Below are 17,291 nucleotides of genomic sequence, written 5' to 3'. Positions count from 1 at the left end.
TAAGAAGAAGAACTTGTTGCTGGCTGAAGAGCAGTTAATTACACAGTGGTGCCAAAGTCTTTGAAAACGGCAGCCAGCAGCCACAAAGAGCATTCCTAGAATGGAAAAGTGAGGGAAACCTTTCTTCTATTCTCATTGCATCTTAAAACTCCCAAGATGTCTCCTTGCCTTTAAGAAGTCATAACTGTTGGGTGGGAGATTCAGCCCCTCTACTATGTGCTGTATTGATGCTAAACAGAACCATGGCATCTCTTTTTCATCCATCTGAGTCATTAACTACAGATTCTGACTCTTCCCTTACAGTTGGATCCCTCCTGTGCAAGATTATTAAACAATTTCTGAGTGGTATGGACTCTCAATAGGATGATCTGTCTGAATCATCCTCCTCAATAGGAAATATCACATTTAATGTAATCTAGACAGGCCAGCACGCTTTTTGTTTCCATATAAATAGACTGGATGTCTCTGCCCTCCCCGCCCCCCTTAGCCCCTTCTATCCTTTTGTATATATTGCAATTGAGACTGAAGTCATAGAGAGCTGGATTCTGACTAAGTATTATATGCAAAGGATCAAAAGCTCGACAAAGCTTGAAGAGTATGGGAACCAATAATTACACTAGTTGAGATAAAGCCTCCATTACGTGTTTTCTGCCTTCCTAGTCTGAGGATGTAGCTATTCCATTATCAAAGAAGAGCCCAAAATCAAAAGGCAATTGTTCTATATTTCTGCAATTTCCTAGACACTGCTATTAATGCCTTCAGACAAAGCCAAAGGTTAGCAAGCAGAAGCAGAGCTAAGGGATCACTCTTCTTTTCTTCTTAAAGCTCCAGTTGAGGATGAATCACTGTGTTCCAGATTAATGTGTAGGTTTCTTTTCTTGTAACATTTTGCCTTCAAATACCATTTTCATCATATACAGAATAATGAAATTACTGATATATATTAAATATAGTGCTTTGTAATTTGAACATATATCCCAAGAAGCTGGATATGTCAAATAAATAATTCCAATTTCTTGCAGGTATTCACTGTGAAGATGACATCAACGAATGTCACATGAACCCTTGTCAGAATGGAGGGACCTGTGAAAATTCTCCTGGAAGTTATATCTGCCATTGTCTCGCTAGAGAGAAGGATGGGATTTTTTATGGTGGCCAGAACTGTACAGAAATTCTCTTTGGCTGTGTTCAACAAACATGTCAGAATGGGGGATTGTGTATTCCTCATTTAAGAAATGGACAACATAGTTTTAACTGCATATGTTCAGCTGGCTACACAGGAGTACACTGTGAAACTACGACAACATTGTCTTTTCAGGGAAATGGGTATCTTCAGGTAAACAGCTTTGCAGCCTCTTCTGAGGACTATTTTTATAACATAAACCTTAGTTTTTGGACTGTTCAGCCAACAACTTTGATATTTTACCGAGGGGACAAAGATACATTTGTGAAGCTGGAGTTACAGAATGGCTGTTTATACTTATCCATGCAAGTCAACAGTCAACTAAAGGCCTTTTTACATATAGCCTATAATGTTAATGATGGTGAATGGCATTCAGTGGAGGTCACCATAGCCAGAGCAGTAACATTGAAGTTACACAAGAGTTCTTGCACAGAATCATGTCTTAGTCAGACTGCTGCCATAGTAGATAACAGGGAGGCAGTGATTGCTTTTCAAAATGTACTTTTGGGTGGCTTGCCAGTAGGGAAGAATGACTCTCTGCTAAACATCTACAGTATGCATTCTGCACCTTCATTTGTAGGCTGCCTTCAGGACGTGGAAGTAGATTTCAGCATTATTATCCCAGAGAACTTATCATCTGGCACATTTTTAAATGTCAAATCAGGCTGTGTTAAAAAAGATTGGTGTGAGTACCAACCTTGTCAAAATAAGGGGCATTGCAACAACTTATGGCTGAACTATCAATGCGATTGCTACCGGCCTTATGCTGGGCCAAACTGCGCTAAAGGTAAGAAAATTATCTCAAAACTAGGATTCTTCATTATAACTCAAATTGTATTATCAGTCAGGATTTTTGAAACAATGTTCTGCAGAAGTTTAGGTCCAACTAAGGGATCCCCTGCACCAGTGGTGGGATTCGAATATGTGAACAACTGGTTCTCTATGTGGATGCCACTTCCTGAAGTCCATTCTGGGCCTGGGAAACAAAAAATTGTTTTAAACTAACAATTTCCACAGCCTGAGAAAGTTTGCAAACCTCTCTACCTTCTGTAGACAGACTGCAGATTCACACGGTAATTGAAAATGCCTTAGCTAAAGGGGTGGTAGCATGGCATTTCCACTATATGTTTATTAATATAACCCATGCCTGTACAGAGTGAGCTAGGATATTGTCTTTCTATTACACCTATCTTGGCCATATGAATACATCTATCTTGAATTCACCAGCAATTAGCCACAGTTACTTTAGGCTACTTGTCTATACAATATGTACACCAATGAATGAAAATGGAAAAGTACTGTTTTACTATTTTATGGATTTTTTTACATCTGTAACCTAATATACAAAATCAAATTTGTTGTGTAACTGAGGAAAGGCCACCAAAATTTCATATGAGACCTATATACCTCAGATTTTCTCAAAGATATGAGATGTGCTGTCTCATATATACATGCATACTTGGTTCAAACACATTCTCACTGAAGAAGCTTTCCTAGGAAGTCATTGTCACATTACTCTGTGGAATATCTTTATTTCATTTCTTTATTAATTTTTTATAGTGCCCGTCTCATTGATACAATGACTCTGGGCTACTTACAATATAATAGAAAGTTTTAAAAATACAAGGCAATTAAAATTCATAGAGGTAAATAGAAAAACTAAAAACCAAGACGATGGGCAGCCATCCGCAATGTAGTAGGCTCCTGTAAGGGCTTCAGGCCAAGCAGCAGAGCCAAATTTCCAGAAGACCATGAATGTGGGGGCAGACTCACCTCCAGGAGAAAATAGTCCAGAAAAAGGTACCCAAGGCAGAAAAATCTTCTTTTGAAACTCGCCAGCCTAACTTCTTTGGCAGATGGGATCTAAAGTAGGCCTTTTTTGCTAGAACAGGTAGAGCAGGCTAGTCCCATCAAAGGGACATTCCAGAATCACATTTTTAAAAATTCTAAAGCAACTACATCTTCTTCAGCAACTACCCTCCATAAGTGATATATAATCTTGAGGAAAGTTGCCTTTGATTAAATCTATCTATCTATCTATCTATCTATCTATCTATCTATCTATCTAGTTAGTTAGTTCTGCAGGCCTCCTCAATCATCAGTTGCAATCCTAGACAGCAATTAATTTACTTTAATTAACAAAGTACAGTAAAGCAAGAAGTCAAAAGAAAAACCAACAGTAGCCAAAATTATATAATTTACCAAAACTCATGCTGGGGAATGAAAACATGACAAAAATTATACAGACATCCCCCAAGAAGCACCACCACCCCAAAAAAAATCCCTTGCCCATTTGGAAAAATCAGATTTTCAACAGTCTACAAAAACACAGAGTTGGAACTATGTAGGGAGAATAATGTTACTGAGGGCATTTGTAGCCACAAAAAAGGCCATCTACAGTATGTAGCTTTGCCAGATGAAACTGATTTACCAAAATGCCTAGGAAGGAGCCAATCCTGAAAGATTTTACCAGATAATAAGAAATAATCAAAAAAGCATAGTCTCATAAGCATTCAGATCCTGAGCCAAACAGCACTTTAAAGTGACAATCAACATCTTGAAGTGCACACAGAAACAAACCAACAACCAGTGTATTGCAGAAATAATGGTGTTAGATGAATGACCTAAGAAAAATCCATAACTACTTCTCATTCTGCTGCATTTTAGATCAGGTTTAGCTTCTGAGTGGTCTTCAAGAATATTTTTATATAGAGCTGTTTGATACATGAGTGACCATGGAAAGTGTCAATTGGTCAAGGTAAGTTAATTGGCACACAAGATGACCAGACATCACCTGCAAGTATAATCAGTGCCATGCCGATACTTTACCCAGATCTAAAGATGTACTGGAAAGGATCCAAATAACCTTCCAGAACCATGCTGAGTTGCAATTTAACTCCAAAAAGAGAAAGTTGGATACAGGTCAAAAATTATTCAGTGTTACTGGATCCAGAGATGGCTTTATGAGTAGGGAATGTAGCAAGGCAGGTGGGACCATCTCTGGTTGCAATCAAGTGCTATATGTCCAAAGTACTATTTTGCTTTTAACTCCAAACTGCTGTATACCCCTAATAAATAAAATCGCTCTGCTAGAGGTACTTTAGTCTTAACTTCTTATAGGGCGGTATATTGGTACTTCGAATGATAGGCAAAGAAACTGATAACAAGCTAATTCCCAACCAAATTTCTGTGATCCTCAGGTTCAAAGGCAAGGATGCAAAATTAAATCAAATCAGCCACTCAGACAAGAGTTAATAAGAAAATTATAACATGCACATGTATATCTCTTTACCTGAGAGTAAATCCTAATTAAGTGCATAGCAATTCATATTAAGCAGACATATATCCATCCAACTGTACTGATTTGAGCTTTCTTCTCAGATATGTCTGACTCAGTCTGAGCTGCCTCCAGAGTTTGGATTCAAATGTATTTGTGTTTTTTTTATTGAAAAGTTTTACAATACATTTTATCTTTAACAATCCCTCCCCCCCTCCCTCCGCCCACCCCTTCCTAGCCCTCCCTAACCCTCCCCCCTCCCCCCTCCCCGACTTCCCAGAGCTAAATACAAGGTATAAAAGCAGAAAACAATCATAAACAACCATATGCTAACAACAATAAACTATTAAGTCTATCGCACTCTAGCTCATATGAAATGACTACAAGCAGTACTAATATTACATAAAAAGGGGAAAAAAATTATTCAAATGCTAAGTGATACTTTTTAGTCCCATATTTGTTCTGGATATAATCAATCCACTTTTTCCACTCCATAATATAACGTTGTTGTGAATGATCTTTCAAATAAGCCGAAATCTTTGCCATTTCCGCCAGGTCAGAAACTTTAAGAGTCCATTCTTCTATAGTCGGGAGTTCCTCCTTCTTCCAATATTGACCTACTAAAAGTCTTGCTGCTGTAATTAAATTCAGCATCAACTTGGTGTCCACAACAGTAGTATCTGTAATTATGCCCAATAAGAACAATTGCGGACAAAACTTTATCCTTTGCTTAAAAATCTTCTGCATATTCCACCAGATTTTAATCCAAAAAGCCTTAACCTTTTTACAGGTCCACCATATATGAAAATACGTTGCATCTTCACCACCACATCTCCAACATTTAGGTTGATAGTTCGGATACATACTTGCAAGCTTTTTAGGATCTAAATGCCACCTATAAAACATTTTGTAAAAGTTTTCTCTTAAGTTTTGAGCTTGTGTAAATTTTACATTCCTCACCCAGATCTTTTCCCAAGTGTCCATTGTGATAACTTCTTGAATATTCTGAGCCCACTTTATCATACAATCTTTAACAAGTTCTGTTTCTGAGTCAATTTCTATCAATGCAAGATATATCCGTTTGATATGTGCTGGACCCTGATTTCTAATTTGCTTTACCAAATTTTCATCAGTCATTGAAAAACCAATTCTCTGGTCTTCTTTCCACCTGGCCCGTAATTGACCATATTGAAACCAAGTTTGAACAATCTTCTCATCTCGTAAAAGACTATACGGCTTCAAACACCATACGTTCCTCTCCAAACTTAAGATCTCCTTGTACATAGCCACATCATGTTTGAAGCCAACATTTATGTTTTCTATTGCATGTTTCGGAATTGCCCACAACGGTATCTTGTAATCTAACTTATGTCTATACTTTTTCCAAACTCTCAGCAATGCCTGTCTTAAAATATGCACTTTAAACACATTATCTACCTTCTTATCATACAGTAAATATGCATGCCAACCAAATAACAAGTCGTGGCCCTCAAGATTTAATAATCTCCCTTGTGTCAAATTAATCCAATCACTTATCCCTGCCAACGCAGCAGCTTCATAATATAATTTAAAGTTGGGCATTTTAAGACCACCTCTTTCACGCGTATCCTGCATAATCTTAAGTTTAACTCGTGGCCTTTTCCCTGCCCATACAAATTTATTGATACCCCGTTGCCATTCCTCCAAATTTGAATCTTTTTTAAGAATCGGTATCATTTGAAATAAAAATAGAAATTTAGGCAAGACATTCATTTTCACTGCTGCAATTCTTCCCAGTAAAGACAATTGCAATTTTTCCCAACTCTCCAATTCTTTTTGAATTTTTCCCCATAGCTTTTCATAATTATTTTTATATAACTTTGCATTTGAGGGTGACAAATACACCCCCAAATATTTAACCCTTTTAACAATCTCGAATCCAGTTAACCCTTCTAAAAGGGCCTTTTGCGGTGCTGTCATATTTTTGGCTAATATTTTAGTTTTTTGTACATTAACCTTAAATCCAGAAACCTTCCCATATTGCATTATTATCTCCATCAGGTCCACAACAGAATTTTCTGGCTGGGTCACCGTAACAACCAGATCATCTGCGAACGCCCTCAGTCTATAATCCTGATCTCTAATTTGAATACCCTTAATTTTTTCCGAATTCCGTATTTTAATCAATAATATCTACAATGTTAATACAAATAATAAAGGTGATAACGGACACCCTTGTCTTGTACCCTTTTCAATATTGCATACTTCAGTCAAACTATTATTTACTATTATTCGGGCAGTTTGTTTTTGATATAATGCCCTAATTGGTTGTAAAAATTTATCCCCAAAATTCATTTTATCTAAAACTTTCATCAAAAATTGCCAATCCAGTTGATACATTCGATCTGGCCGAAAACCTCTTCACCCCAACGCTGCTGGAGGCAGTTTCCTATGCGGACCTCAAGGAAAAGCTGGGAGAGCATTTCCAGCCAAAGATGTCAGTAATTGCTTGACATTTCAAGTTTGAACAGCGAATGCAGCAGCCCAGCAAAAGAGTGTCAGAATACATCACGGCCTTGAGTCAGGCTGCACGCCTCTGTAAATTTTCCAACATAGAGAAGCGACTGCGAGACCGGCTCGTCTGCAGCCTACAGAACCAAATGCTCCAGCAAAGACTTTTTGCCAGACTGAATTTAACCTTCATCAAAGTCCAAGACAAAGTAATGGCAGGTGAAGCCACCGGGGGTGCAGTCCAAACAGTCCAGCTCACCAAAACGATGAAACAAGATGAAACGGTCCACCACAAGGACGCCAAACACTCAGAGGAATCTTTGGAGGAAGAAGATCCTGAAGTCAACAAGCTTCACAAGCAACCTGATGCACAGCACTGCAGCAGCAAACAGCAAGAGAACACTTACAAGGCAGTTCTCTTACTTAGATGTAAAAGTTGCAGTGGCAACCACCAATGCGTTGATTGCAGATTCTGGTCAGCCACATGCAGGGCCTGCAGCAAAACAGGCCACATCGCAGCAGTTTGCAGAGCTCGCCAGAGGGACCGGCCACCCAAACACTAGTCGGAAGATCCGACCAGGAGAGGTACCAGGGCCCAGGGTCCATTTAGTGTGGGGTTTTGTAGAAGTGTATGCCACACTTGGGCCCGATGCCTCCTCAAACCTAAACTCAAACTGCAGGTGGAGCTACAAGGAGTCCCTTGTAAAATGGAGTTGGACTCTGGCTCTGCTGTCTCCATTATTTCCCTGGACACCTTCAATTTCATGTGCAGTCGCAGTAGAAAATGGGCCAAGCTAAAGCCCTCTGACATAATTTTAACTGACTTTCAAAATGCTCAAGTCAAAGTTAAGGGGGAAGCCACCTTGGCCGTAAAATTTAAGGGGTTTTATGGGCACCTGGATGTCATAGTAGTAGGGGGCCAGAGAACGAGTCTAATAGGACTCGATTGTTTTGATGCTTTAGGCATTCAAATAACTGGTATCAACCAGACACAAGCTGCAAACCTTTCATCAGTTTGCGATGACTTTGCAGACCTTTTTGATTCAGCCCTAGGAACATACACAGGCCCGCTTATCTCATTCAAGTTAGATCTCAATGTAGTTCCCATTAGGGTGAAGCCTCGAAGGGTCCCTTTTGCCCTCAAACATAAAATTGACTCAGAAATGGACAAGCTTGTAGAACAGGGTGTTTTACAACCAGTTGATGGTGGGGAGTGGGAAACTCCTATAGTCACTCCACTTAAGGCCAACGGAGAAATCAGAATATCTGCAGACTATAAATGTACAATTAACAAAGCCCTTAAACAACATGCTTACCCTGTTCCAGTGGTGAACCACATTTTAGCTTCTTTGCAAGGGGGCACTATTTTCGCTAAATTAGATTTAGCACAGGCCTATCAGCAACTGCCGGTTGATGAGGCCACAGCCGTGGCTCAGACGATCGTGACTCACAGGGGGACTTTCAAAGTAAAGCATTTACAATTTGGAGTTAGTGTTGCTCCAGGCATTTTTCAGGGAATCATGGAACGCACACTTAAAGGCATTCAGGGTGTTTGTACTTATTCCTGGAGAATCTACAGAAGTGTTAGCCAGCAGGCTCAGGGCTGTCTTACAGAAGCTTTGAGAAGCAGGTCTTAAATTAAAGAAGAGTAAATGTAGTATTGGGGTTCTTTCAACAGAATTTCTAGGATTTCGAATTGATGCTAACGGTATTCACCCTGCTGAATCCACAGTGAAGGCCATTCAATTGGCTCCTAGTCCTAAATCCAAAGGAGAGCTACAAGCATTCTTGGGCCTCCTCAACTTCTACCATGCCTTCCTGCCTAACAAGGCTGCATTGGCAGAGCCTCTTCACAGGCTCTTAGATAAGAAATCTCCATGGAAATGGACCAGCATTCATGAAAAAAGCTTCCAGGACTATTGTCAGTTAAATCCACTGTAACTCATTTTAGGGAGACTAAACCAGTCTGTTTAGCATGTGATGCATCTCCGTATGGGGTGGAGGCAGTCTTCAGTCATTTAGAAAAGAATGGAACTCAAGTCCCTATTGCATTTTATTCAAGGACACTGTCCTCTGCTGAGCGTAACTACGCTCAAATTGACAAAGAGGCACTAACCATTGCAGCTGGAATAAAAAAATTCCATGACTATTTATATGGCAGGGACTTCACGGTCTTTACAGACCACAAACCACTGTTGGGACTCTTCACAACAGACAAACAAACCCCCCACATACTTTCCCCAAGAATGTTGAGATGGTCTATTTTCTTATCTGCATACACATTTAAATTGGTTCACAAACCTGGTAAAGAAATGGGCCATGCTGATGGCCTCAGCAGACTTCCACTGCCACTAACGGAACCAGACCTGGCCCCTGCAGCCAGAATTCTGTCCATTCAGGACCTACCAGAATTTTCCCTCCATGCTGGGGATGTTGCTGCAGAAACAGCTACAGATAGAACACTTAGTAGAGTGCTTTCATGGGTACACACGGGGTGGTTAGATAAAAGCCCAGGCTCTGAGTTTCAGAGTTATTTTGTTAGAAGACATGAGCTATCAGCTCACAAGAGGTGGATCCTATGGGGAAACAGAGTCATAATCCCCTTGTCACTGAGAGACAGGATTTTACAGTCATTACATGAGGGCCATCCAGGCATTGTCAGAATAAAAACTTTAGCAAGAAGCTACCTTTGGTGGCCTGGCCTTGACAAGGACATTGAGGCACAGGTACATAATTGTTATACATGCCAGCAATCTAGGCCTGAGATGCCACACGCCCCAGTTCACAGGTGGGAAGTAACGCATACTCCCTGGTCTAGAATTCACATAGACTACACTGGGCCCTTTCAGGGACAGCTCTTCCTCATAGTGGTGGACAGCCACTCCAAATGGCTGGAAGTAATCCCAGTTGCAAACATGACTACTGCTAGGACCATCCAGGTGCTGAGAAAACTCTTTGCCACACATGGGTTGCCAGATGTCTTAGTTTCAGACAATGGGGCCCAATTCACTGCTACTGAATTTCAGGTCTTCCTAAGAGCAAATCTTATCAGACATGCAACGTCTGCCCCCTTTTACCCGTCTTCTAATGGTAAAGCTTAATGAATGGTGAGGACCATGAAGGAATCACTCAAATGCATCGTAACAGGTGACTGCATCACAGACTGGCAGATTTTTTACTTTGCCAGCATTCTACACCCTGCACTGCTACAGGCAAAAGTCCTGCAGAACTTCGTTGGGGGAGGCGACTGATCACTAAACTGGACAGGTTGCATCCAGATAGAGTGGCAGCAGAAGCCTCTTGACCAAAACCCCCAAGGGGGCTACTAGTGGGCGATTGGGTTTGGGCCAGAAACTATGGACATGGGAATCTGTGGGTTCCTGGTAAAATTACCAAATCATCTGGTCCCCTTTCTTACGAAGTGGGGCTGGAGGGAGGGCGAGTCGTCAGACGCCACATCGATCAACTCAGAAAACGGTTTCCAGAATGGCCACTAAGCGAGGACTGCATCATAAGTCCCTCCCTTGGAAGCCAAGCCAGCCGATACATGGACTCTCAAGACTGTTCCTTCTTAACCAATGAGGAACTGGGCTTAGAGGAGCGGAGTCCAGCAGTGCAACATGGATCCCCTGAAGGAGCAAGCCAACCAGACTTTAACAGCACAACCGCTGTGCCAACTCTGCTGATCAGTATGACTCTGGGGTGGGCCAACCTGGAGAGGCCAGCCAGAGAGCAAATTCTTTTGACTCAAGTGCATCAAGAGACATTGGTCTACCTGGCCCGGTGGGTAAACTGGTAGACCAGAAAGTGACTGGAACCCCAAGGTGTTCCACAAGGGCACGCAAGCCTCCTTCTTATCTAGCTGATTATGATGTTAACTGTCTTCTGTGCTATAATTGAAGTCTATTCATTCTGGCTAATCTAATGTAACTTGTACTGTTTTACAAAAGTTGCTATGATGTTCACTCTTGTAACTTGTACTATTTGCCAATTATTGCTATGATGTTTGTCTGATCTAAGAGGGGAGGGGTGTTATGTATTGGGCTCATTGTAACACCACGTGGTAAGCTGGAGCAGCTAACGGCTCTCCAGCAACCCAGACTCCAGGTCTCCGGTGCTGCTATTTGCTGCCCCTAGGCGGCAATGGGTTGCTTTAAACCTATTGGCTGCCACCTAGGGGCCAGGCTATAAATTGCTGCAAGCTGCAGCCCAATTCTCAGTTCAGATCCTGCAAGCAATAAACCATGAGCTTTGTTGAACTCACTTGCCTTGTCTCCTTTCCTGTGCAAAGAACTCACTACACAACAGTATTCACGCCAAAAAGTGAAGCTAAAATATTCCTACCAAAAAGGTGGTGTTCCGTTTTTTCCCCCCTCCCCCTGCACCAAGCAGGAAAAGTAGGAAGATAGAACGTGCATGACAAATATCCTTATAGATCTTTGTTTCAATTCAGATACCCCACTTCTATCTGGTATAACATAATTGTGCTGAATTTAGCAATTTATCATAATTATAGGGATTCGTGTGAGCTTCTGTCTGATAAAACAGTTTGCTAGGTATTTTTATTTGGAAATGCATTCCTATATTTTAAAAATACCATAATTTCTGTACTGTTCTTCGTGGTCCACACCTACATTTTTTTCACCACTTATTCCTATTGGAAAATGACATTGCAGGAGCCATAATTGTAGTCGACAGCTTTGAAGTTTGGCAGCAATTTATCCAAAGGTTTGAAAAGAAAACTTTGGAAAAGAGAAGTACATCTGGTAAATACGTTTGCTTCTTTATGAAGCAAAATTAAAACCATCCGTCTTCCAAGAGGAGCTTTTGCTTCCAGTAGAGCTGTTCTGAATGATTAGAAATTATTTGAGATGTCTTTCTGGCCACAATATTCTTCTCAATTTTCAGCATCCAACATTTTAAGAATGCACATACACCCACAGAGGGAAAGGAAATTAGGAAATAATCTCATTTTTTATTCACTCAAATCAATATTAATAGGATACTTTCCTAATCATCTTGAAATCTCATTCAAAAAGAATACTGTTTTTAGGAAAATAGGAAAAATATTGTAAACCTTGAAAGTATGTTTAACATCCCTAGATATCTGAAACCTTGTTTCATAATTTTACTTCGTATGTTTCCCCCAAAGGTGCTTTCTCAAGAGGCAACTGGATTTACTTGTTTTTCTTTGAAGATGTTTTGCTTCTCATTCAAGAAGCTTCTTCAGTTCTGACTGGATGGTGGGGGATGGAAAGATTTATATTCCTTGCAGACACCTGGTCACTTGCATTCTTTTAAAGAGTTGTTGAGGCCACTCGGAGGCTTCAACTGGTGCAGAATGCGGCCGCGCGAGTTGTGATGGGGGTCTCCCGATACTCCCATGTAACACCTCTACTCCGCGAGCTGCATTGGCTTCCGGTTGCCCTCCGGGTGAAATTCAAGGTGCTGGTCATCACCTATAAAGCCCTACATGGCTTGGGTCCCGGGTATCTGAGGGAACACCTGCTGCCGGCATCAAGTTCCCTTCGTCCAGTGCGCTCCCACAGGGAGGGTCTTCTCAGGGTCCCACCGGTAAGAGATTGCCGGTGGGTAACACCTAGGGATAGGGCCTTCTCAGTGGGGGCGCCTGCCCTTTGGAACCAGCTGCCAGTGGAGCTGAGGACTGCCCCCGACCTCCGTTCATTCCGCCGGGGCCTGAAGACCTGGCTCTTTGAGCTCTCTGGCCCAGACTGAGGATTAATTTATTTTAATTGGGGTTTTATTTGTACAGGGATAAATTTAATCTTTTTTAAACTTGGTTTTTAACTTTTGTATTTTTGGTTTTTAATTACCCTGTAAACCGCCCTGAGTCCTCCGGGAAAGGGCGGTATATAAATGTAATAAAATAAATAAATAAATAAAATTTATCTCTGTCCTCAAGGTCACCTGAGTGGTGCAAATGGATATGGAGCCTTCTTGGAACTTCTGAAAGGACTGTGTTGTAAATTGGAAATGATGTCATATCCCTCCCCCTCTATTGAGAGAGAGCTGTTCAATTTTGACATAAATGACCTCTTTGACCCCTCTTTCAAACCAGCGTTCCTCTCTGTCCAAAATGTAGACTTTGCTATCTTCAAAAGAGTGACATTTGTCTTTTAAATGCAGATAGACTGCTGAATCTTGTCCTGATGGGGACAAGGTTCAGGACAAGATTAAAAACAGTCCTTTCAGATAAACCTCCAAATGGCCTCAACGAGAAGCTAAAAGAATGCAAGTGACCAGCTGTCTGCAAGGAATATAAATCCTTCCATTCCCCACCATCCAGTAAGAGCTGAAGAAGCTTCTTGGATGAGAAGCAAAATGTCTCCAAAGAAAAATAAGACAGTCCAATTGCCTCTTGAAAAAAGACCTTTAGGACAACCATGACCCTGGTAACTGAGAATCTCCATAGACATTCATATTTTTTTCGCTTCACAATGCATCACAATGATAAAATGGGACAAAATGAAGAATAAAAGTTATTTAAAAATTTAGAATAATGTGTGTGAAAAATGTGTGAAATACAGCTACAGTAATGAAAAGAGATAAGACAAGATTTGTTTACAATATTGGAGGAAAATACATACTTGGCTAGAAAATATATTAGGAGAACATGTAACATTTAATCCTGAATTATTTTTATTAGGTAAGTTACCAGGAAAGACTAATAAACAAAATACATACTTGGTTTTACATATTATAACTGCAGCAAGAATAAGCTATGCACAATGCTGGAAAAATGAACGAGTACCATCAGAAGAAGAACTAATAAAGAAGATACTGGAATGTGCAGAAATGGACAGATTATGAGATTAAAAGATAAAGAAGAATCAGAATATTATGAAAGCTGGAACTTATTTTATAAATGGTTGGAAAAGAGAACCAAAAAGTAAAATTTGTATATGTATTAAGGGATTATGATCTCAGCTCACACGTTGTTTGGTAAATTAACCTATGTATGTAAAGAATAAGAAAATAAAATAAAATATAAACAAACAAAAAAAAGATTTGTTTACAATATTAAGGTATTTGGTTTTCACTTTCTTTAATAATTGTAAGGCTCAAACTGCATGGGACACTAAAGCACCATAATCATATTGCATTTCTTAATTTAGTTTTTCCTTAGTTAGAGTGAAAATATTGGGTATCAGTATTGGGAGACCTCACTTAAACTAGAATTTTTGATAGGGAGCCTCCCAGAGCTGGTTGGAAGATGAGTAGCTATATAAATGTTTTAAGTAAATAGAATAAATACAGCTTTCAGCAGTTGGAGCTGCCAGTTCACTTTTTATAAATAGGACAAAATGCTTGAAAGGGAGATTTGCTCACAGTTTTCGAACTTTTCTAAACTACTGGATTTCAAACATTTATATTAGGAGCCAAGGGCTAATCCTAAGCAGACAGACAGAATTCCTGGGGAAAAAAACATGTATTCCATTACTGTGATTATCTTTCCTTTGGAAGGCCAGTTTTAAGTGGCACCAAGAGAGGGGGATAACTGAAGTCAGGATGATTCTGGTGTAACCAAGTGTACTAACCTGATGGGAATGAATATTATTTGAATTCAAATTTAATCAAGAAAAGTTGGCAAGCAGTTAACAAGGGCTGAGCAGCCTGTTCACTACACCCTGAACCATAACAAGAAGGACACAACCACTGATTTATTTGGATCAGCTTCCAGACACAATGGCTCAAGAGGTTAATTTTGGCCAACTGCAACTGCTAAATTGCAGATCATATTCAAGATTTCTTTTGAAGCAGAGTAATTGGGAACTGCATGCATGTTTGACTACCTTTTTGAAGATTCCCCCTGTTTCCTCTCTTTGTAAGGTGGTGGCTCTTCCTGTCACTTGCTGGCTTTGCTGCATCGTAAGCTTTCACCCTTCAGCAAGATAAATGACTTCTCCCTTAATAGAGGAAGAAAGAGTTTGCCCAGGTCGTGAGAAATGGACACGGACCTTTTATAGTTAAAAACACCATTTCAATCAGGGGAGAAAAATAATGTATGTGGGTTTAACAAACACATAGAGAGAGAAATGGAAGGCACTTTCATTACCAAATTTAAAGCATTTTTACATTTGGTTTTGAAGTGAACTTTTCTCTCCAGGCTCTAGGATTTACTTGCTTCCTGAAATAAACCAAAATAGCTAGGAAGCCTTTGAGAGTTGCAAAAAGGATTTTCTCAGTGACCACGCTCCTGTTTTCATGGGTCTTAGGATTGCTCATTAGAATAAAGGCTGCAGGCAAACATAAATAAATAAAAAATGGCCTACAGATATCTCAGCCCGACTGTTTTTTGGTGCTGCATATGAAAGAAAAATCTGGGAATAGTGTTTGTAAGGCATTGCTTTTATGGACTGATGTTGATTTTAAATAGTTTAATGCTCTTAATGCTCCTTGTTCTATGAAAGATGAGTGTGTTACAGAACTTAGTTCTAATTAGTCTTCAATATTTTGTAGCTGTGAGCAACAATACACATGAGAATACAGTGAATGTATGCTTGTTGCAGTTGGGCAACAAAATAGGCTAGTACTTTAACAATTCTTGCTCTCATTCAAGTATTCCTTTTGTGGAACCCAATCCTCACTATACTGTGCCTTTCCCTAAACTACATGTTTTTAAAAAGTTTTGAATAATTTGCTCTAAACAATAATTTGCTCTACAGTGGGATGGGACAAGTGTCCCTAGGGTCCAGGCCTATGTCATATCAAATGATATATGAATTGTGGCAACTCCAAGTTACATGCAGGAAAAAAATATGGAAAGAAGAAAGCGGACTAGCCTCAATTCTTGGTCTAACTAAACATTTGTAGGTCTTTCAAAGTGATCTATTTCTACTTGTGTTGTTAAAATTGAAGAACTATTCCTATGGGACCACATGCCCATTCTGACCCAAGAACAGAAGGAAAGAATCTATGACTGAGCCATGAGCAACATTAAGAGAGTTTGGCACTCATCCTTAATATCTATTTCTGTCACAAAATCGTAGATATAAATAAAAAGTCCTTCTAGGCCAAGACTGTCCTGCATTGTGAAACTGTCAACCTACTTTTCCTTAGCAGATCAGTCCTAGTGGGCTTCAAGATATCAGGTTGGTAAATAATTGTATTTCCCTTGGACCCCAGGGCTTTGTGGCTTGAACCAAATTCCCACTAGGTTGAAACCTATTTTGGTAACTCTATTCATCAAAGCTTTCCTCAAACACCTGTGGCTACAGGGAAGTACAGTACTAGTTTCTGTAATTGATAAATGATATGAAGCCACTGCACTGGTCAACAGAGTAGAGTTGTCTATTATTTTATTTCGAGTTCCAGCTTTTCATCTTAAAGGCTGATCTTGGGGACACTTAGCTGGAGAAGACTCACTTGAGTTACTCCACATTTTCCCTTTTTCCTCTTTGGGTTTCAAAGAAGGATCATTGGGAAAGTCAGAGGAGAATGCTGGCACTAAGATATGTAACTGGAAATGAGGTGATTGAACTGTAATGAAATGAGGTACTACATTCATTTGTAGACAAAAACTATTTCAACTGATGACCAAAAAAAACTCAGTCATCACTTTGCTGATTTTTCTACTTTGAACTGTGCCAAACAGATTGATGTTTAGTTGGGCCAACAATTGAAGCTAGTCGACTTCCTTCTTTCCAAACTGATTGAGTGATTTCAGTCCTTGGTCAGAACTATAAAAATATAAGCATGCACATAAACACTCCATTTTTACAATTTTAAATAAATTGTTAACCTATTCTTGTGTTTAACTATTCCTTATCTATTCCTCATCTGATAAAAAAAATCTTGTTGGACCTTACTTGCTATAGTATTTGACGAAACCTAGCAATCACTGTCATTCACATTTGATAAAAGATAGTTTATACAAAATATATCCAGCCTTCCTATATATTTCATTAGGAAATCCAACAAATAGTGAGCATGGCTATCTTTATAGAAAGTACAGGGTAATAATACTCATTTCACTAATTCCCTGGGTTGCATAGGGAGTAAGGTTTATTATATGATATCTTTTAATTTTTTTCTTTAAATATCACTATACAATGCATCAAATTCTCTACAATATATTGATACTGTAATTGTTCCAAAATAGCTTGATGATTTAAAAATAAAGATGTGCTTTCCAAAGTAAAATTGGGTTTTGCAGTAATTTGATGTGTTTGCCAGTCCATATCATTGACATTTTTTTGTCATTGACCTGATTTTACCAATCATATTAAAACTAGGAAATCTGAGGAGAGCCAATAGTAGTACAGTTGCCTCTCATTTCAAGTTGGATGGAAATGTATCTGACAGTACCAGGAGTGCTAA

At 39.6% G+C, this 17,291-nt stretch overlaps 1 protein-coding gene across 1 annotated transcript in view; it reads left to right on the top strand.

Moving 5' to 3' along the window:
• CRB1 (crumbs cell polarity complex component 1) overlaps window positions 1-17,291 on the top strand; it is a gene marked incomplete at both ends in the record, with an annotated part of 156,699 nt that overhangs the window by 94,746 nt on the left and 44,662 nt on the right. The window contains 1 exon segment of the mRNA XM_081325517.1: window positions 1,023-1,970. Coding sequence (XP_081181643.1) covers window positions 1,023-1,970 — 948 coding nt within the window.

This window comes from Vipera berus, assembly GCF_964194415.1.
Source record: "Vipera berus genome assembly, chromosome: 3".
Lineage (NCBI taxonomy): Eukaryota > Metazoa > Chordata > Lepidosauria > Squamata > Viperidae > Vipera > Vipera berus.
Note: the sequence above shows the minus strand (reverse complement) of the source record. Positions and strands in the feature narration are given on the sequence as shown.